At 46.5% G+C, this 22500-nt stretch overlaps 2 protein-coding genes across 2 annotated transcripts in view; one reads left to right on the top strand and one right to left on the bottom strand.

Moving 5' to 3' along the window:
- Positions 1–4824: 4824 nt before the first annotated feature.
- lrrtm1 (leucine rich repeat transmembrane neuronal 1) lies at positions 4825–6405 on the top strand (the record flags this gene model as incomplete). Its single annotated transcript, XM_084465076.1, has 1 exon — positions 4825–6405. One exon carries the CDS (start codon positions 4825–4827, stop codon positions 6403–6405), a length of 1581 nt encoding a protein of 526 aa, XP_084321202.1.
- A 4915-nt stretch (positions 6406–11320) lies between these two features.
- The window catches only part of LOC311340561 (catenin alpha-2-like), a gene marked incomplete at its 3' end in the record, with an annotated part of 172241 nt that continues 161061 nt past the window's right edge, over positions 11321–22500 (bottom strand). Inside the window, exons 8-9 of the mRNA XM_084465424.1 lie at positions 11559–11566; positions 11321–11435 (exon numbers count right to left, since the gene is read on the bottom strand). Coding sequence (XP_084321550.1) covers positions 11321–11435; positions 11559–11566 — 123 coding nt within the window. The remainder of the gene's footprint in view (positions 11436–11558; positions 11567–22500) is intronic.

The raw sequence follows: 22500 nt of genomic DNA, 5'->3' as shown, positions 1-22500 counted from the left end.
TACAGTGGCGCTATGCAGGCCTGATGGCAACCTCTTCACCATCGCTGCGTCCCAGCAGACCCCAGGGCCCTGCTGGGAGTGGGCCCCCCGGCTGCAGAATGCTGATTGCAATGAGCTGCCTCTCACACCCTCCAGGAACATTGATTCCCTGCACACTGGGCACAGAGCGATGTTCCCCTCATGCTTTTGAAGGTTAATACGCCCACCCGCTATATTTAAACCAGATAAATAAAGTTCACAAGCAAAAGCAAAAGGAGCAGGTCAGTATTGGGGAAACTCTGAGTTCAATCTTCCAGAGTCTTCTGGCCTGACCAGTAGACTGGAAGGCCTATAACAGAGCAGGGCAGAATGACATACAGACAGGTCGGTACGTGTGGTAATTTGGGTGTGCTTTAAAAAGTCAAGTCAATTTCAATATTTTGTCAAGCTGCCAAACACAGCAAGAAAATAAATACAACTATTCCGCCATGTCAAAAACAACAACAAAAAAGCCAATGAATAATCATCTGCAATAATGACGCCCCCCCCCCCCCCCCATACTGCACTACCCAGCCAGGAGCGGGCAGGGGGGTGACGCAGGGAGAATAAAGTGCATGCTCTCTGGATCCATGATCACATGGTGCACTGGAGAGGAAGACCTCCTGGGTGGGCCGTCCAGGACCATGATATGGTTTGGTGAGATGGACAGGCTGCTATTTCAGACGCTGTGACTTTGTATTGTATTTTCCTGTCATCGAAAGAGGGTACAATTTGTACTGACAAGAGAAAGCGCAGAGGATGCTTTAGCTGTATTCTTGGTAATGCATTGCTGATTTAACGCATGCTTTATCTAACACATCGGTTCAAATGTTAGCCTTTGATGAAGAACAAATAGGAATTTCATATTTTTCAAAGAATGCCTGTAAATTACCTGTCACAAATTCTTAAGATAACAATATTTGTGTGTGTGTGTGTGTGTGAGTTTGTGTGGCTGTTTGTGTGCATACGTCTGTGTGAGTGTGTGTATATGTGTGTGTGCATGCACACATATCTTTGCCTTTGTGTGAATGTGTACACGTGTTTGTGTGCAAGTCTGTGTCTGCGTTTGTGAGTGCACATTATCGTGTGAGTATGTGTCTGTACCTGCACCACTGTGTGTGTGTATGTGTGTGTGTGTGTGTGTGTGTGTGTGTGTGTGTGTGTGTGTGTGTGTGTGTGTGTGTGTGTGTGTGTTTGTGCACACATGTGCCTTCACGTGCACAATGTATCTACAAAAGGAGAGCCACAGCTATTGCAGCTGTTAAAACAGACATGGTGAATGTTCTCACCTCCTGTCAGCCATGTCAAGCCATTACACTGCATCATGCTATTGGCTGAGGAAGCACTTCTGTTTTATGACTCAGGAAAAATAGCAATGGCAACATGAGAACATTATTTTGAAGGATATTGCCTTTTTTATGGCTAGTCTTTCTGTTTGTAAATCTGACCGAGCAGATGGAAAGTATAGATGTCAATATAACCGGGATATACAGTCATTCACTCCCCTACTTGTTAAGGATTACGATATTCCCAAAAGCCCACACAAATTATATATATACAGTATATATATATACAGTATACACATATATACATATATACATATGTATACAGTATACATATATACATATGTATACAGTATACATACATATATATATATATATATACTGTATATATATATATATATATATATATATAGTTAAACTATCTTATATAGATCATCATCATAATATTAATAAATATAATATGGGTTCGACTGGGCAACACAATCTAGAACATGAATCAGAAGAATTGTATTGAAAATGATAACAGTATACTTTTAGATCAAATCAACTATATATATATATATACTGTATATGTAAATCAAACAACATTTCATCTTGTATATTTAGTTTGACATCACATGCTGTTGTATTCAGAGTACTCCTTTATGCCTGACCTCGAGATCGCAAAGGTTAAACCAAACCATACAACACGTTGTCTGTCCAAAGTGATGCAACATTAATCCAATTGCCGCAATACAAAAAAATAAAGTGACATGGCCACGGCCCGGCAGGTTGTCAAATGCATCCATTATTAATGCTGCTTCCACACCACGGTGGACACGAGGCTTGATGTTTGAGAGATGGATGAATAGAAGATTTAAGATTGGAGTCAAGGGAGGAGGAGGAACAGGGAGAAGGCAGAAGGAGGGTGGGCATGGCTGAACGCATGTCTGCTGGGTGCTCCATGTTTAGACCAAGGAAGGTGTTGTCACAGCCCATTGTCCTTGGAAATGAATGGGCAGGGGATGACAAGGGCTTGTGTCATGACAGGGGGATAACAGGGCAGAATATCTCTGTTACTGGATATTGCCAGGGGGCGACATGATTAGATCTGTATTCCAAACCAACATCAACGGACTAATTGACCGTGGTATGCAGCGCCAGGCTACAGGGCTGGATGATTAAACGCAGAACGTTATTATGTAGACCTGACTTCCCAAACCATTGTCTCTTTCACAGACAAAAACGTGTCAATAAAATACAGGTTATTTATATCCCTTCACAATATATATGGTGTACGCACATATTTACATTACATTATATGAACACAAGACATATATTAAAGACGCGAAAATACTTGCAATATCTGAAAATATAAACAAATCCTCTATCTATCTCATCGCTCCCTCGCTCTCCCTCTCTATCTATCCATGTATCTACAAATAATGTGTGTACAAATAATGTGGTTAAATTGGGATAAGGAGTAAGAGGCAGAGAGAAGTAGAAAATATAGAGAATCTGAGAGAGAGAGAGAGAGAGAGAGAGAGAGAGAGAGAGAGAGAGAGAGAGAGAGAGAGAGAGAGAGAGAGAGAGAGAGAGATAGAGAGAGAAAGAGAGAGAGGGGTCTGAATTGTGATTTCATTAAAACCCTAGTTTTAGCCCAGCCCCATTTGGATATGTAAATGTCTCACTGACACTGAGAAAAACACAGCAAAAGAAAAGACGAGGGATGAGCCAGAGAGAGAGAGAGAGAGAGAGAGAGAGAGAGAGAGAGCAGTGGGGCGGGAGAGAAAAGGACAGGGGAGGGGGGCGAGCGAGAGAGAGCAAAGGAGAGAGAGAGCGCGCGCGAGAGAGAGAGAGAGCGCGCGCGAGAGAGAGCGAGAGCGGTCTGAATCGTGAGTGGCTTACGACACTCAGTGAGCAGAAGGTGCCTGTGCATGCTCTAGCAGATCACTAGTCTGCTGCTGGGAATCGAACCCGCCGACGCTCTCCGCCCCGACATCCACAGCCCCACCCCCGACAGCTCCGCACCCAACCCCCTCGACAGCCCCTTACAGCCGGCTGGAGACGGAGGAAAAACAGGGCAGTGCAGAGGGAGCTAGAGACGGCGGCTCCGACATGCTGCCGGGGAGCTTTCTTACCACGCGCGCGCCAGAGAGAGACCCTGAATGAGGACTACCGCCGCTGAAGACACACGCACACGCACCGCGCTCGCTCCCCGTCTCCCTCTCACAACAGAGGAGCGTGTTGTGGGGAGAGTGATGGCCGCACACCTGAGTGGATTTTAACCTTAAAAGTCAGTGATTTATTGCGGTGACGCACGTCAATTCCGGTTGGCAGATCCATTGAAACTTTAGCGTGAGAAGGAGAAGAAAGGAGAGGAGGTGGAGTGGGAGGCGAGAGCCATACAGATCTGTTGGTATTCTTTTTTTTTCCTCCCTTCTTGGTATTTTCTCCCCCTCTCTCTATCTCTCGCTCTCTCGCTCGCTCTCCTGCCTCTCTCCCGCTATCTTCGTGGCGGCGCCTCCTGCCTTCTGGTCGTCGCAGCGGAGGACTGCAGAGGAGCGCCGGCCGCCGCGGTGGACACAGCGCTCACGCATGCGGACGCAGTGGGGGGATAACCTGCACCTCCTCGCGCCTCGCTGAAAAACAACCTCTCTCAGCGATCCCCCTGATTCCCCTCCTGTCTCCCCTTCTCTCCGCTCTCCCCTGCTCCCTGCTCTCTCCTTCTCTCTGCTCTCTCCTCTCCCTGGCTCTTTCACTTGAGGAGAACTGAGACATTGTACGCCTGCCAGGACTCAGTGTCCGCTGAAAGGGGTGCAGGGTAGGAGGAGGAGGGGAGGGGGGGGAGGGGGGGGGGGGGGGGGACATTGCGACCACACTGGGGTCTTTTCTAGACCCGCACATAATTAGTGGCGGGGCACAAAGGGAGCAGCTGAATGGAGGTGGTCCGCCTCTGGTTAGGGGTGAGTAGGACTCTTTTTTCATGACAGATCACTTCAATGAAGACATATTCTCGGCCCCCGCCACCGCCACCGCCGTCGCCCCCCCCCCTCTCACCCCCCACCCCCCCTCCCCCCCACCTCCTTGCCGTTTGATATCTGACATGACAAGAGGGACTCTGCTAGGCTTGTTGTTTTCCAAAAGGGACGCTACCCCGAGTCGATAGACAAGCGCAACAGAGAGAGCAAGAGAGACAGAGAGAGAGCGAGAGAGAGAGGGAGAGAGAGAGAGAGAGAGAGAGAGAGAGAGGAGAGAGAGAGAGAGAGAGAGAGAGAGAGAGAGAGAGAGAGAGAGAGAAAGCCAGAGAGAGAGAGAGAGAGAGAGAGAAAGCCAGAGAGAGCGAGAGCGAGAGAGAAAGAGAAAAATAAATCATACTTACCTCCTTTTCTACAACAACATAGGGAAACAGGGACGGGGAAGGATTAGAGCTAACACCGCTCGTTTCTGTGAGAGCCATCCTGCTCATTATGATGTGAGACGTGACAACATCCTATCCAGAGCGGTTCGATGGACATTTTCTCAGCAACATACTTGGATATTTATGCTGATGGATTTCCTCCTAATTGGTCTGTATTTAAAGTGGCCACTGAGGAAACCCACAGGGCTGATACTGGTTTCACTGGGCCTCCTCCTGCGGACGGCGGCCCAGGCGGAGGGGGGCTGTCCGAGGCTGTGTCGCTGCGACAGCAAGCTGCTGTACTGCGAGGGGCTCAACCTCACCGACATCCCCCGCAACCTGAGCAGCGCCATGGGCCTGTCCATGCGGGAGAACAACCTGACGGAGCTGCGCGAGGGCCACCTGGCCGGCCTGGCGCAGCTCACCTGGCTCTACCTGGACCACAACAACATTGACCTGGTGGAGGAGGGCGCCTTTGATAGGCTGCGGCGGGTCAAGGAGCTGGACCTGAGCACCAATCGCATCGAGAGCCTGCCCAACGCCACCTTCAGGCCCCTCCCCAACCTCCGCATCCTGGATCTATCCTACAACCGGCTGCAAGCCCTGGAGCCCGATCTGTTCCACGGCCTGAGGAAGCTGACTAATTTGCATCTGCGCTACAACGCTCTGAAATTTGTGCCTGTGCGGATCTTTCAGGACTGCAGGAGCATGCAGTTCCTCGACCTGGGATACAACCAGCTACAGAGCCTGGCGCGGAACTCCTTTGCCGGGCTGTTCAAGCTCACGGAGCTGCATCTGGAGCACAACGAGCTGGTGAAAGTCAACCTGGCCCACTTCCCCCGCCTGATCGCCCTGCGTACTTTGTATATGCACAACAACCGCGCCGCCATCATGGTTAGCACCCTGGACTGGACCTGGCAATACCTGGAAAAGATTGATTTGTCGGGCAATGAGATCGAGTACATCGAGCCTCATGTGTTCGAGAGCACCCCCCACCTGAAAGTGCTCATGCTGGACTCCAACCGGCTGAGTGCCGTGGAGCCTCGCATACTGGACTCCTGGGCCTCCCTGGATAGTATCACCTTGGCGGGGAACGACTGGGAGTGCAACCGCAACGTGTGTGCCCTGGCCTCCTGGCTGAGCGCCTTCCGGGGCCAGCGGGACAGCACCCTCATGTGCTCCAGCCCGGACATCGCCCAGGGGGAGGACGTGCTGGATGCAGTCTACGCGTTCCAGCTCTGCGAAGACCCCCCGTCGGAGGTCACCACCGCGGGGCCCTACGCCTCCACGCGGGACCGGGCCCGGGGTGGCGGCGTCCTGGCGGGGACCTTCACCCTGGGCCCCTACGAGGGCAAGGGCGGGGAGTCGGCGACGGGCTCCTTCACCGAGCCCGCCGGCGGCATGGACGACCTGGAGAGCACCATGCAGATCCACAAGGTGGTGACGGGCACCATGGCACTCATCTTCTCCTTCCTCATCGTGGTGCTCATGCTCTACGTGGCCTGGAAGTGCTTCCCGGCCGGGATCAGGCAGCTGCGGCAGTGCTTCACCAGCCAGCGGCGCAAGCAGAAGCAGAAGCAGAGCATGCAGCAAATGGCTGCCATCTCCACACCGGAGTACTACGTTGACTATAAACCCAACCACATCGAGGGGGCCCTGGTCATCATCAACGAGTACGGCTCCTGTACGTGCCAGCAGCCCGCTTCTAGGGAGTGTGAGGTTTGAGAGCCCTGCTTTGTGAGTATGTGTTTAACTGTGATTATATGGATACACGACACCCCCACCCCCGCTTTCCTCCTCTCCCCCCTGCCCAGCCACCCTTTTGGATATATTTGTGAGGGAGATATTATGCGATGCAAAGGAATAAAGGTACGGTTTGTCTCACTGTGCTTTTTTCGTGTGTTTCACTGGATTTCACTGGACTTCACATTGGATATAATTGGGGATCTAGGGAGGACAGGCCTTACATGGGCCCATGTGACTCTGGACCTGTTGACTACCCTGAGAGGAACTTGGTGTGACCACACAAGACTTTTCTTTCACATGAACACTGGATATTTCAGCTTTAATGTGTCTTTCTACTTCAGGAAATTGAGATATAGTTTAAAAACACAAACTGTGGACACGTCTAAAGAAGAAGAAGAAAAAAAATCGACACAATTTATATTATGATAAACATTTGACAATGAGACACATATGAAATATATCGAAGATGTTTTAAGTTTGGGAGAAATGTAAAGATTATAAAAAATAACCTGTGTAAAATATGTTTAAAGGCAGAAATGCAAGTGTGGGGGGAAAAAGATTGCAAGATGCTATTCTATTTCTTTTGTAAACTACAAAACATGTTTAAATAAATTAATTGCTATTCACAGTGAAGTACTTGGTGTGTGAGACGGCTGGAAGTGTGTAAATGATGAGGAATGCATTTTCTGAGCTAGGAAGAGTGTTGTCTGCCTGTGAGCCTCTGAGATACCAGAAAAAAAAAAAAACATGAAAATAACAAGAAAAAAGGGGGGGAAAATGGGATAACATTTCAATGTTAAAAGTCCTGATCTGAATTACAGATCTTATCACTCAACTCTCATGTACGCTGTTTGATCATTTACTGTGTTGGCTCGCTATCAATGTTGTGGTTGCTTTCCTTCCTTTCCATTTCCTTTCTGTGAATAGATTCAATTGATCTATTGAATTTTAATCCGTCACCATACTTCCATATGATTATACCATGATTTGTGTGCCACCCCAGCAAACAGAGTAAAACACTGAAGATCTAATGCCGAGCGGCCCCGACTCTCTCTCCCTCTCTCTCTCAGCCATTCGCTGTAATGCATCGGCTATGCCTTCTCTCACCAAACAAGGCACATTGAAGACCGCAAATGCCTGAGCTGCACTCATTCAAATCAAAATGGTGTTCTAAAATAGCTTTGTTTAAGGAACAAACAGCTGTGGCTTTTTGTCTTCAAAAAAAAAGAATAAACGTTAACACACATTTTTCCTGACTGTACTTACATGTGATGTGAACTATGTTTGTTAAATACACGGCCATTGCGAGGAATACCTTGTGTTGTTTTGTATTCATGAGCTCACTGTGTGATGTGTTTTTATTAATAATAAGGGGTTGTTAGGATAGCAAGGAGGGAGAGGGCCGAGACTGCTCTCTGGTGTGTGTTTAATACTGTCGCTGTAATCTGACCGCTGTGGAGGAGAGTAGCGTGGCATTCTGCAGCAGCAGCAACACCAGGGCACAACTCATACAGTCACATCCACATGCATATATGCAGAAAATATAGACTCACACACACACATTGCAAACATGCACACACACACACACACACACACACACACACACACACACACACAAAAATGCACAGGCACAGCGCAGATCAATGGAATTAACAACAGAGCAATTACTCAACCTGCATTGCTGGCATGCAAAATCAATCAAATTTACGATGATCATTCTAGAATGCCTTACACAGCCTAGGTGTGTGCGTGGGTGTGTGTGACTCTGCATTTTGTGTGTGTGTGTGTGTGTGTGTGTGTGTGTGTGTGTGTGTGTGTGTGTGTCTGTGTGTCTGTGTATGTTGAACTGTTCTGGCCAAAATAAGACTAACAATACTATGAATAATATTCATTTAAGATGCATGGTGATCAAATGGAAGTTAATTGAATCAGCCTAAATTGTTCTAATTTTAATTGGATGAGGTAGCATACCATGCCATTTTTCAGACATGTGTGGTGTAACATCAGCACCTCTCTTTAATCAATAGCTATTTATCTTCCACATGCTATCCTTGGTACCCCCACACTCTCGCTTTACTAGTAACCCGTGGTCAAGACTTTAATACATGCATTTTCATATTGAAACTGATAATTGCATGAGGGTCATGTCTAAAAAAAGGCCTTTTTAAGCTCTTGGATGTGCTCTAGGAGTAAGAGTAGACACGTTTGGGTCCATGTGTGATTCATGATCTACTTCTTATTCATGAAACTGCTTTGGCAGTTGCTGTCCCACTTTGAGCTACATGGCTGCTAATCACATCCATGCGTGACATATATGCATGCAGTCTGCAGCAGTGTGCAAAGAGGGCAACAACATGCACCCTGGGGGGTATTTAAATTTCCACAGTCCTCCCCCAGCCCTTTTAATTACAGCCACTTCCTGCATGTCCTTCAAGGAACCTCAAAAAGTCCAGCACTGCATGTGAATGTGTGCTGGTGTCTGTGGCTGGGACTGAGTAAATATTGCCGAGCGATGCAGCTGATGGTGTTTTGATGTTGATGCGCTTTAAATAAGCAGAGGGACAAGACTGCAGCATGGGGCTGAAGACTGGGCTTCAAGACCGACCTTAATACAGCAGACTGGGAAGAGTAAGAGACTGCAGCATGTGCCTGCAGACTGGACTGCAAAGGACAGAACAAACAGGCCATGGAAAACGGCCTGTGTGTATCTATGTCAATCTGTGTGTGTGTGTGTGTGTGTGTGTGTGTCTATGTCTGTGTCTGTGTGTTTGTCTGTGTGTGGGTGCGTTTATGTCTTTGATTGTGTGTGTGTGTGTGTGTGTGTGTGTGTGTGTGTGTGTGTGTGTGTGTTCTATGTATCGTGTGTGGTGAGTTATGAAGCACGCAGAGCAAGGCGTCCTGCGGTGCAGCGTGGAGGCTGCGCTCTGTGGGGGGGGTGCAGCTACTGGGGTTTATTCATGTAAAGTTATTCACCGGGAGTCCAGAGGTCAGGACAATAAATAAGAGCTTGCAGACGCGGGGTTAGCCTATCAGGTGGCTGCTAACACGCAGGCTCCTGTCTAAGCTAAAGGTCACACCTTAAGTCTGCCAGCACACATTAGCACCAGTTCACAACTGCTCCCGCTGTGTGTGTGTGTGTGTACTTTGGAATACATTAGGAGTCAAATTATTAAAAGCAAAACATAAATAAGCGTTTTTATGTGCAGGCACAAGTGTGTGTGTGTGTGGGTGTGTGTGTGTTTTAATAAAAAATGCTTTCATCGTAATCACAATGCACAATTCATTGAAAAAAAATGGTGTACCAGCCCGCATTCAGGGAGGGCACAGGGTAACAAACAAACAAAAAACAGGGCAAAAAACAAACACTTGAAAATTAATTGATGAAGCTGGTGTCCAGAGAGGGCCATCGATCAGACTGCTGTCTGTCATTGTGCTGGAGGCAGCATTAACGAACAAGCATCAACGCGGGCCTATGTCAGGGGTGAGCAAAGTGCGCAGGGCAGGTCGCACGGCCCTTACGGTCGCCATGGTGGACGACAACACATCGAGGATGCCAACCGTTTCCTCTCTGGCCATCTGTTCACCCCGATCAATATTTGAGGCAGCAAGTGTCGGTCTCATCACCTCCGCTCATCCCATCTCCCACCCCCTCCCCCAGCCCCCCACGGACCCTCTCCTCTGCACCGGCCGATCCCGGGCTGTTAGCACGGAGCCACAGGGAAGGAACAGCAGAGAGGGCTCTTATCAGTCCACAGAAAGTGTCATATAGATTTTACAATTTCTAGCAGCAGCTAGAAATTAGCAATTATTTTTTACTTCCATCCCCATTGGTTTTTACTTCCATCCCCATGGTAAACATATTGAACAGCTAACCCACTCTCTGGTCAAATTATGACACATGGTAACACATGTGTAATCTGCCTTTTAGTTATGATGTTGCTATTGTATTTGTTGACGTTAACATCATTTGTTTGGAGGCTTGCATGCCACGCATAATCCCATTCACGATGGTCCTGCTATGTCTCTCCACAGACTTCTTTACATCACCATATGAATGTAGCACATAGTTCCCCAAGCTACTCCAGAATACGAACAAAGTTGAATTAAAATCTATCAAATGGGACACCGGAGGGTTATTTGCGATAATAGATTCTGTATCATGATGGGTTTTTAACTGTGTTCCACTTCATATGGTGGTGTGGGGCGTAATGTTACACAGACATATGGATTGGCCCCGGTGATCTGCCTTGCATTAATCATCATAAAACACAGGGGTCAGTGGCTCAATCAATACATGACAGCCGGGTTTCAACGGTCGTTGTGCTACCCCACAGGCCCCACTCGTCCATCCATTGTGGGATGGAGGTCACTGGCACAGACTGGACGTGTCACGGCAATGTATAGCGCTGGTTTTGTGTTTTTTGAAGCCCTGGTATCCTCAATGGGAAAATGTTCTCATGCAAAGACAAAAATAACGCTAGCAATCTCAATATTTTGATTGTCTGTGTGTGTGTGTGTGTGTGTGTGTGTGTGTGTGTGTGTGTGTGTGTGTGTGTGTGTGTGTGTACTCACTGGTCTGAAGTTGATCTATAGGCGAGTGAGATAATAGTAGTTGATGACTGCGATGAGTCATTGCGCTGCGACTCCAATAAATCTCGGGTACAAACGCTCTCCGTTTTACCATTCCACCAAACTGAACTTAACACCTCACTGTGAGTGCACGCCGACCACGGCCACACAAACACACAACACGACGCCAGCTACTGTAAAACACAGGAGTCATCATCACCCCGGGCTCCGTGGGCCACTGCAAGTCCATGCTGCAGTGAACCCCACGTCTTTACAGAGTCAACCACTGCACCCCGTGACCCCGGTCAGCGGGGAGCGAGGGAGGTCACACCACAGCCGGGGACTGGGGAGAGGCTGTGAGGCAGTGGTACGGGGAGGAGGAGGAGGAGGAGGCGTAGGAGGCGATGAAGAATGAGGGGTGAAGGCACGACCACAGGGGCCTGACCAACAGGGGGAGCGGGGGGGACTAAAGCCGACAATGGATAAGATTTCGACTTCAATGTTTGTCTTAAATGATCAAGCAGCGTTGTTTTAACTGTTCATTGTTGGATGGTGTTGGTTACGGTGCCCTCTGTGAGAGGCAGGCACAGGCTAGAGGTGTCCCACCTCATAATAAGACAGATAATTACATACATAGCATTGATACAAAGTTAACGGTATAGCCAATTTGGCCACTGGCAGAGTCGCCCGTTGTGTCCTGGGAGTTAATGGGAGCATTTTGTTGAGCTGGGTAATGTGCAAGGGGGAACCACTGGACTCTCACCTTTAGAAATGGTTTTGTCACACTGTAATTGTTATAATATATAAATATCTATCAGGGTTACCGGGAGGAGGCCCATTACGGAGCTCTGATGAGGATGCCCGGTCTATGGGTGAACGCGGCCCAGTGGGTACCTGAAGGGAATTCTACCCATTACATAAATATAGAAAAAGCCCTAGCTTTAACGACGGCTCCCTGGTTTTGTTCTACATTACGCAGGAAGTGGCTGGATTGATCTGTTACCCAGGGCCATTCACAATAGTTCACTATGCAGTAATTCAAGTTATACCGTATCATTAGTAAACGTGAACCGCCAATGAGAAACCACCTTCCGTGTCTGGGCTTTGTTTTTCAAACGGGGGGGACACCTCTTCCTTTTAAAGGTTCTGAAAACGACTATCAACCAGATGTTTTCTTGCAACACTATGCACAAGAAAGAACATATCTACTGTATTTTTAGTTACCAGCTAAAAAGAGAAGAAATAACGCCATGGATCAAAGCACATCATATCTGCTAATCGGTGGAGAGGGTGTTTTAAGCAGAATAATCTACTCGGGGGTGCACCATTATTGAAAGAGAATGGCTTTTCACCAGCAGGATATCAATCAAAACAACACAGTCGATAGAAGAGGTAGGTAGGGCTGTTCTAAGACTCTCAGCGCTAGACTGCAGACATGCAGACAACCCACAGCGCTTCAACAGAGAATAAAACACCTTCAACACACACATCATGTCTCAACATAAATAATCGGGTAGAAATGGCTTGAATTGAAACGTCATGCGATCCACCATTCTTTGAAGAACACCCTGAAGCAAACCATCTTAGACCAAGACAAGGGGCCGCTGTGCCATCGGCACCACCTGGGGCCCACTGGCTGCTGGGAGATGGAACTAGCGCCATTAGAGCTGATTGATTTCCAGGTGACTAATTGTTTTCAGAAATATCCCACCAGTCCTCTGTTTTTCTCCCACACTGGTCCCAGCCCCGCCCCTCGCCGGGCACATCCGCCGCTCCGACTGAATAAATCACGTAGACAGCTGCATCATGACTCCTACTTAACGTTCACAAGCCGTTAAATCAAAACAGAATTTAATTTGAGCGAGGAAACACTCAGCCCAAGCAAAGTAGCGCGAGGTAGCGGGGAGAGACGAGAGGCGGCCGCCGGGCCTGGTGTCGTGGATACGGGGGGAGAGTGAGGTGCGAGTAAAAATAGACGACATTTATCATTTTCCATTTATCTGATCAGTGTCACGGTGAATAAATGGTATTCCAGCCACTCGCTCCCCTTCTCCGGCGCCCTATCTGTGGGCTTCAGATTGGCATCTCCCCACTAGCCAATGAGCTGGGCCATATAAATGGGATTGCCCCGTTGTCGGAGTGTCAGTTACGCCTAAGGAATACGTTGGGGGGCTTTGTGTGTGCAAAAATGCACCGGTGATGCAGTGACTCCTCGAGAGGCCGTGCCGGCAAAACATCCTCATTGCAGCAGTAGGGGCCTAATTGAGTTCTACCTAGAGGCTTCAAACCACACATAAAAGGTAGACTTACCTGTCAGGGCAAACAGCGTGCACAGGATGATGGATGGATCCACATAAAGGGGGAGAAAGAGAGAAAAGGGAGAGACTTGTTAAAAGGTGTGATATTTTCCTTGCATTTTATGGCCTTCGTCACATGGGAGTACAGTGGAGGATGTCTCCTGTCGAGGTTGTTCCTGGAGTGTCTGAGCGGGCGTCCTGGGAACCAAGTTAGGTTCCAGGGACGGCCAAGGCCACTGAGAGGTCAGCGCATGTGTGGAAGCCAGCGAGGGGGAGATTACTCTAACATTGGATGGACTTAAAGATAAACATCACACAGCTGGCATGACAAATCTCGGGTTATGTCAGCCTGTTGGCATGGTGATCAGCTGACATCCTCCTGATATTAAGAGATACGTTGGTATTTGCTATAATATCTTCTCAAACAAGGCACACCAGGATCTATGTGCTGAATCTCTAAATCACAGCATTAACGGGAATTATGCAAGCCTAGCATTATAGTTAAGTAGATGTGTATAATTAATGCAAACACAACATTCAACACACTACAAACATCAACAAAAAATGACAACATGAACACCAACAACATACAATTAGCGTTCCTATGCATCAGTGTCATAATGCAGCTCTGTGTGGTCCCGTCTAAACACATGCGGGTGATGTCAGTGGGGGGACTCGATTGCTGGGTTTAAATAGGGTTAAATATGTATTCGATATGAAGGTCACTGTGGTCACGGGGGAACTGTTAGGCACCGTATGCTTGAACAATCATTTCCTTCTCTTTTACGAGCTATGGTAGTTATGGTCTGTGGTTAACATATGGTTATTATATGGTTTGCGGTTTGAGATTGAGATTGAGATTTATTTATATATTATATTATATTATTATATTATATTATATTTATTTATAAAACGGGTGGCTTAAATCAAGCGATCTGATTGGTTCCTAACTGTTGTATAATGAGCGTATACACACAGCTATGACGCCTGTTCAGTTCACGGAGTTCCGTATCACTCCGCGCCTAACGTGAACTGTTGTTTATTTATATATTAAAGCAATAGCATAGTTCACTGAAGCCTAAAAATATGTTGATTGATGGAGAGGGTGGAAATGTTATAAAGCAATAGGCACACGGTGAGTGAACTGCTCGATAGTAGGCTGAATTGCGGCGAACCAAGCTACCGTCTCTAGCCTTCTCTCTGAAGGTGTGTGTTGCATAGCAACCGCCACACACTTTGCAGGCAGCCAGGAGGGACTACATTTTTGTATTCGTTAAAAAAATGCTTTTCCGACTTTCTCATTTTTTTCAAAATTGAGAGTGTCTATGACTTTTATTTCGCCATACTTACGTAACCGTTTTATAAAATCAATAGATCACTTCAGTCAGTGAAATGTTCTCATTATACCACAGTTAAGGGGGTCGCCGTCCCTCCTCTGCACGTCGAGATGGACAACACCCCTTAACTGTGGTATAATGAGAACATTCCACAGCCTGTCGTGATCTATTGCTTAAATATATTAGGATTGGAACAGTTCAAGTAAAAATCTGACGGTTTGGTTTGCTAGTCACGTTTCGAGACCTGTATGTATTGTTTGGTAAATTCGGTTAAAAAAAGGTTCTGCCCCGTCATTACGGTACCTAGTGAAACTTCTCAGTCTGGGATGGTGTGCAGTCCGCTGGCTGTTCCCGCAGGGCTCAATTCTCTACTTCCTTTTTCATTTGATGACACCAAACGTCATTGATGCAGAATAACTTATTTTAGGACACTTATTGAGAGGCAGAGCGTTTGATTTAAACTAGAGCATGATCAAGGCGATGCAGGCAGTGATTTAGTTTTTTTACCACCAGCGCTTCGACAACTCTTTCTTCATGATCCAACTCCTCACGCTCCTCCTATGTCAAAAAGCTTTACCTCCTAATACTAACAGGCTGTAATACCCTAGATCCCATTTTTTTCTTCTTATCTGGCTTTCCATCATAGGGCATTTCATTTGGGGCATCATAGGGCATTTTCATTTGCATGCTCTTGAATAGCGCTAGTGGTGTGGTAGCCTGGAAATCCAGACCCACATCTAGAAAGCTGTAGGGTCTGGCAACGAGTAATGAAAATGGCCCAAATCGAGGGGCAGCACCAATAATTAATTTGAAAATATCACTGCACGCAATTGGATAACACTACGACCAATCAGAAGAATACAAGGGGTGGCGTATCCAGACCAGCGGAGCTAACCAATAGATAAGACTTGCTGTATCCGATCGGGCTTTTGGCCCGCCTATATCAGATACACCGATGTGATTGGTTAATGTTCTGGGCCAGGGTAATCGGGGAGTGAGTATATTGCTCATTCCCAGAGTGACTCTCTCTCACGAGAACTCCAGGGTAGTGGTGATTTCCAGGGTAGTGGTGTGGTGCAATGTAATTTAAACTTTGCACAATGTACAAACCACCTTTCTAGATCATTTGAAGTACCATTATGTGCTGAAAGCTGCGTGTCTTCATTGGAACGCGGGTCGTGGTTCCAATGAGAGATCCAACACAGCCCTGCCACCATTACCACTCATTATGTTAAACACAGAGGGACGCTGCCCGGCACGGCACTCCGTGGCTCGTGTGTGCGACCCGCTTTAGGTTGAAGCTGTGCTGTAATCAAGTCAGACTCGGAAGAGTGGCTATGAGAGTTGCTGACTTCCTCTGCACAGCAATTATGTGATATTGCAGTTTTGCTGTTTGAAGCATTGTTCCAATAGAACATGTTATAACCAATCATGCCGTTCCATACATTAATGCCTCCGTTGCTACACCATGTTACACAGTGGCACAGCGCCACTAACACATTGTTTCATTGTTTGGGGAGAACGCTATGTTTTATATAAATAAATAAATAAATATATATATATATATATATATATATATATATACACACACAAATATCTGGGTTAGAAAAAATCTATAAGCACTTGTCATCCCCTGCTTTACAAACTGCGAGCATGATATAAACCAAACCGTGAATTTTGTGAACCGTTCCACCCATAATATATATATATATATATATCAGTCTGTGTGCTTATCTCTCTAAATAATAAAAGGGAGCAAAAGACAACAATAATCAAAGAAAAAACAAATGCCGGTGGTTTTGTCATTTGCAGTGTGATGCTGAGACAATGGGACCCTGCGTGTGTGGCGGTGAGGACGCCCCGCTCACACCAACAGAGGTAAATGAAAACACACATTGTGGCTGCTGGGCCCAGTGTATGAAGGGGAGCAATCAGACTGAGCTTAGTCACTGAGGGGCCGAGGGCTTTGTGCTGACAGCAGTTAAGAACACAATGACTGATGCTCCGCTCGCTCCGGCTCCGCCGTTGGCAGCCACGGAGAAACAAACAGCTTTTTTATTCCGCGAGAGCTGTGCATTATGGGACAAGGGGAGCCGGTGGTGGCTGATGGTAATTCAAATGTTAGGCCGGGCTATGCATGGTGACATATACATACAGTCGCTAACATTGGGATTTAGCTCGTGTGGTGATGTCTCTGTTTTTTTATCCCTATAAATAGCATGGCTGATAAAGCAGGGTGCGCCTTTGTAGCGTTTAACTGGATGCTCTATTAGCATGACCAACACAGGCTTCGGGACATCATTAAGCGCATTTCCCTTCTATGCCTCGACGCATTTCAGGCAGTTGTTATCCATGAAGTGTCAACTTCCAACCACGATTAATTCAATCACTGTTATAATCAAAATGGCCGACCCTGAGCCCTGCCCCCCTCTGCCCCCCAGCCCCGACAACTGCCCCCCACCCACCCCCCCCCCCCCCCCCCCGCTCTGACAACAGGCCTGAGAAGGAGAAGCAGCATTAAAATGTAATGGAGCCTGCGATCCGAGAAGGAGAAGAAGAAAAAAAGGCATTTGCTGCGTTTTACATGTGCCAAGGACGTGCAACAGTAAGGTCAGGATCAAACATCGCTGGAATATTGAATCAGTCAGCGTCCCGGGAGGAGGGGGTGGGGGGGGGGGGGGGGGGGGATCAGCCAACCGACGTCCAGAGGTATGAAATAAATAAAGAAAGGTGTTATCTGGGTTCAGGTACACCCTCTAAGGACCTGCTCCCCCAACCCCCCCCCCCCCCTCCCCCGCCGGAACGAACAGGGGCTTACACTACCGAGCTAAAGCACATGTCCATGTGCCTGTTACAGATTGTGCTGCTCCACACTATTACTCCACTGTTACAGGTAACCAACTCTCTCTCTCCCCATCACTCTCTCTCTCTCCCCCTCTCCCCTGCTCTCTCTCTCACTCTACCCCCCTCTCTCTCTCTCCATGCTACGGCCGGCGGTTCCCAGCAGGGGGTCGGTGTTCCCTAGTGGGAACCACAGCAGGTCCCTGGGGGGGGGGGGGTATGGTACAGATTTTGCTTTGTTATACAATACAAAAATGATTCATATTTTGTTGAATTTCCTCAAATGATGTATGATGATTGGTGCAGATCATTAAAGTACAAAAAAAATTATGATTTATTATATCTGTTGCATTTGTGAAAAACCACTTAAAAACGAGAGACAGCTTTATGTTGCATGATGCACTGATAGGGTCAGTGGGGGTACTGGAGGTGTGGCTGTGAAATGGGGACTCCTCTATATCCTATGGTTGTACACTTGGCAGTTAGAGCAGGTTTGTGGTGTTTGTAGTGCTGGGTGAGAACACTGGAGCACTTAGTCTCCTATAATGTGTGTCTGTTTACATGGTTTAGTCAGAGTAGAGCTTATCCTCCCTGGCAGACAGCGATCAATTAATACTCAAGCTCTCACCCAGCCAGTGATAATGTAGTTGATTCACTGTATTTGATAAACGATACCACTCTAAGGGGGTAAGTTCATCCATAGTTCATCAAACATTTGGTGTGTGTGTGTGTGTGTGTGTGTGTGTGTGTGTGTGTGTGTGTGTGCTGTGGCAGACAGGTGCTGAAACAAGACGCACAGTACACCAGGAGTTTGGATGGGAAATGAACAGTTTGTTCACTGACAACATGGAGAGACCACTTAATCCCAGTCAGATCACTTAACCCATCACTGTGGTTTTCCTAAGATGTTATAATTTCTCCCAGCCACCAGATACAATACCAAACAAATGAGCTCGGCTCTTTAAAAAAACAGCTGAGTGTGTTCATGGAGGAGGACAAAACAGCCTTTTCCCACTTTCTCTTAGTGGGAAAAGTAGGAAACGGCACCCTGTTGCAGCCACATTATAATCTCGTATTTAGTCAATTATTCATTTAATGACTGCCTTTCTAGCAGCTAAGGGCTTTGGGGGATAGGAAATCTGTATTTGAGTGTCCCTGTGCAGGCCATTTGAAAGCCATGTCTGCGGTTGTTAACGATTTCTCGTTAAAAAATGATTCTTGGTGAGGATTGCATAACAAAACAGTTGTTATTAGAGCAATTAAATGGCTATCTATCACCTGCAATGTACAATTGTGTTTCATTTTGTAATGTTGGTCTGTCTGTCTTTCTGGTTACCTTTTTTTTTAATTTTAAGCACTTAATATGTATGCATTGAAATAATGTATCTGTATTTTTGCTACTGAATTTAACTCTTTAAATTTAACAAATCATTCTCACCTTTATTTTTCAATGTTCAAAAATTCAAAATCAAATATTCAACATAAAAAAATTCAGATGCAAAATTCAATGTATAAAATTCAACTTGAATATTTTCAACATCCCTAAATTCAACATGCTAAATTCAGCTGCAAAATTCAATGTATGAAATTCAGTGTTAACATTGGGGATCCAAGGAAGAGCCATCGATCCTAGATGCTAGATCGCTGTCAAGAAAGGAGAGGGAATAAGAGCGTCACTCGTTGGATACCTGACTCTGATGCAGGTCATGTCAATGAAAACAGCTGTAATGATGGGTCTTTCTTTCTTGACACAAACGTTAATTCTAAACAGCATTTTACACTGCATGCAGCGTAAGGGTAATTATAGTGGGTTAAGAGCCCAATTTATTAGGGCATCAATTTGGGGTGATCCGAGGTCCCTTTGCCTACGTTTGGTGTGATGCTGGGGCGATCTGAAGCCCGCTGCCCACTGTGGCACGAGAGCACAGAGCTGACAGTATTGCAACTGAAGTGGCAGCAGCCTGTAGTTCCAGTGGAAGCACGGCGTGCCTCGGGAAGAAGTGCCCAACAGCAACCTGATTTTTATTTGTCATTTTCATATCTGTATCATGCCACTCAGTGCGCAATACTGTCGGCTCTGCACGCTTGTTGCGCTCTCGTTATGCCACCACAGAGGCATATCAACCGTTTTGCTTCAGCCACTCAACGTGCTATTGCCCGGTGACCGAAACGAATGCACCCATTCCGAGTGATCGATGACGATACAAACGTTACGTTTTAAGCTTGTGCATGTTTCCGCACGTGAACAACTTCATGCCTGTCTATGCTTGAAACTTGTGCATGTTGCAGAAAATGTGCACAGCGTCCCCTGGGGTCACACTTTTCAGTGGTTCGCAGATCTGTAACACCCGCTCCTTCTCCTTGCTTGACAGCAATCTAGCATCTAGGATCGATTGCTCTTCCTTGGGTCCCCCAATGTTAATGCTGAATTTCGTACATTGAATTTTGCAGCTGAATTTGGCATGTTGAATTTGGGGACATTGAAAATATTTCAGTTGAAATTAATAAATTGAAATTAGAATCTGAATTTAGCCTATTGAATTTATTAACTTTAAATATTTAGTTAAATTCAGAAGAAAAAAAATTGGATACGTTATATCAATGCATAAATATTCAATGCTTGAAATTCAATGGCTTTTTATTTTCAAAATCCGATGAGACAGATTTACTTCTGTTAAAGTTACAATAATGAATAGATTGAGTGCCAGCATGCTAACTGTGCTAACTATTGACTCAGAGAGGGTTAGGGTTATATGCTAATAGAGAAGTTCAAGACTACCTAGATAAGGGTTTATGGAAATAACAAACTTGTAACAAAAACATTGTGTCTAGCTATGGTTGTTGCAGCAGCTGAACAGGCTCATAAGGAACTCTGGTCGACATCTTTCCACTGTGGCCAATAAGACAATAGATCCAAGAGGAGCAAACTCCTGGCCTTTATGGACCACCCCTCCCCTTGCATACATGATACGATGGCAGAGCAGAGCAGCTCCTCTAGCAATAGACCATTTCAACCACAGAGGTGATATTTTATAAGACTGAACATCTCCTCCTGCAGCTGGCTGGATGGATGTGTTTAGGGTTACACTGGGGGAATTTAACGTGCTTCTCTTACACTACATTTCCCAGAAAAAAAATGAACAATGCTATTCTATGACATTACATGTCAATATGCAATTGCACATGACTTTTGTTAACATTCTAGGTCAGCATACTTTTTGCAGCATGCATTTACATTTAAATGGTATATTTGCACTGTTTCCAGCGCCTGAGCCTCTAATAATTGTAGCATAACGCTTAAAAGTCCATGGCAAAAAACAACAACCATACAGTCAATTGATATACCAGCAAGGTGTGTGTGCATAGCGTGGTTGAGTGTGCGTGGGCCCTGGATGAGGGCAGGTAGTGGGGATGATGAGAGGTAGGCAGCGAGACAGAGGACTCTTAGGAGGGCAGCGAATGAACACGCCAGAATCCAATAGAACCAGATGGTGCCCGGAACAATCAGTGCCTGAGGCTAACACGCTCCATACACAGACACAGACACACACACACGCACACACACACACACACACACACACACACATACTCCATATATGCACACGCAAACCAATAGATACACAAAGATGCATATACAGACACACACTGCACACACACACAGACACACAAATTAAAAACACACACACATACAAACACATACTCAATACACATAAACATACCAACACATACTCCACACACACGCACGCACGCACGCACGCACACACACACACACACACACACACACACACACACACACACACACACACACACACACACACACACACACACACAGATCTCAACAACGTCTATAAGATTGGATGTATGTTCTCATGAAGTCATGCAAGCCCGGGGGGGGATTGAGTCAAACATAAAACATTTACACACAGATAGAAGCCATAGTAATTCAGTAGCCTGTACAACAGGATTTATAACACCCCCCCTCCCCATCTGTGTTATTGAACACCTAGTGTACACATAACTTCCCCTTGAGCCTGGTGTACTGAACCTTCCTCTCTTCACAACTAACCACTAAATAATACTTGTGTAACCTTTATCCCCTTGTCTTCACATACCCACACACCAATCCCACTCACATACTACAACACAAGCACACAGACACAAATGCACACAAAAACACACAAGCCAGCACACACGCACACACACACACACACACACACACACACACACACACACACACACACACACACACACACACACACACACACACACACACACACGTCTGCACAGATATGATGCAGGCCCGACGAAGGACACGTGATCCAAAATCAAATCATAAAAGCCATTTGGTTAAATTGACTTGTAATTGAATAGCGGCAATAATTCAGCCAAGATGTAAACAAAAGAGAAAAAACAAATCTGTCATTGTGATACCGCCGCTGCACAGATAGACACGTGACTGTCTGACAACTGGAGGTTTCGCCCTGCCTCACCCTCCCCCGATTGGTCTTCTGCACCTGGTGGTGATCTTGGTTCTCATCACTCGCTGAGTGGGCGTAACTTACTATTACACATACCAAGCTAGCGTTTAGACTAGAGATGGAATCAAGATGGCCAATAGGGGAATGAGGCCCATAGAGGGTACATTCTCATGGAAAAATAATTTGAGGAGTGAGAGGGAAACAAATAAAGATTCCTCTGCTTTGTGTCTGAGAGTGTTGGGTAATTGCGGTTTGTTTTTGTTTTGAGTTGCTTCACCACTCGACAAAAACACCAAAAAATAGAGCTCACAGGAGGCAGGAGGGGGTGGGGAGGGAGTCTAATGGATTACCCCAGCATGTGTGTTGTCTGTCTCTGCTACGCCATACTGATCTGGGTAGGGGGCTAGATGGAGGAAGGTAGGGGGTGGAGTGAGGGAGGCAGTGGGGGAGAAAGGGTTGCAGGCAGGGGGCTGTTTAGGTCATAGGCGGTCCGGAGTAGGAGGGCAAGTAGTAGTTTGGTCAGTGTTTGCCAAACTGATCTCAGTAGGGGGA

Source organism: Micromesistius poutassou (genome assembly GCF_964030765.1).
Source record: "Micromesistius poutassou genome assembly, chromosome: 3".
NCBI lineage: Eukaryota > Metazoa > Chordata > Actinopteri > Gadiformes > Gadidae > Micromesistius > Micromesistius poutassou.
The sequence above is the reverse complement of the archived record's forward strand: the minus strand, read 5'-3'. Positions and strand labels throughout refer to the sequence as shown.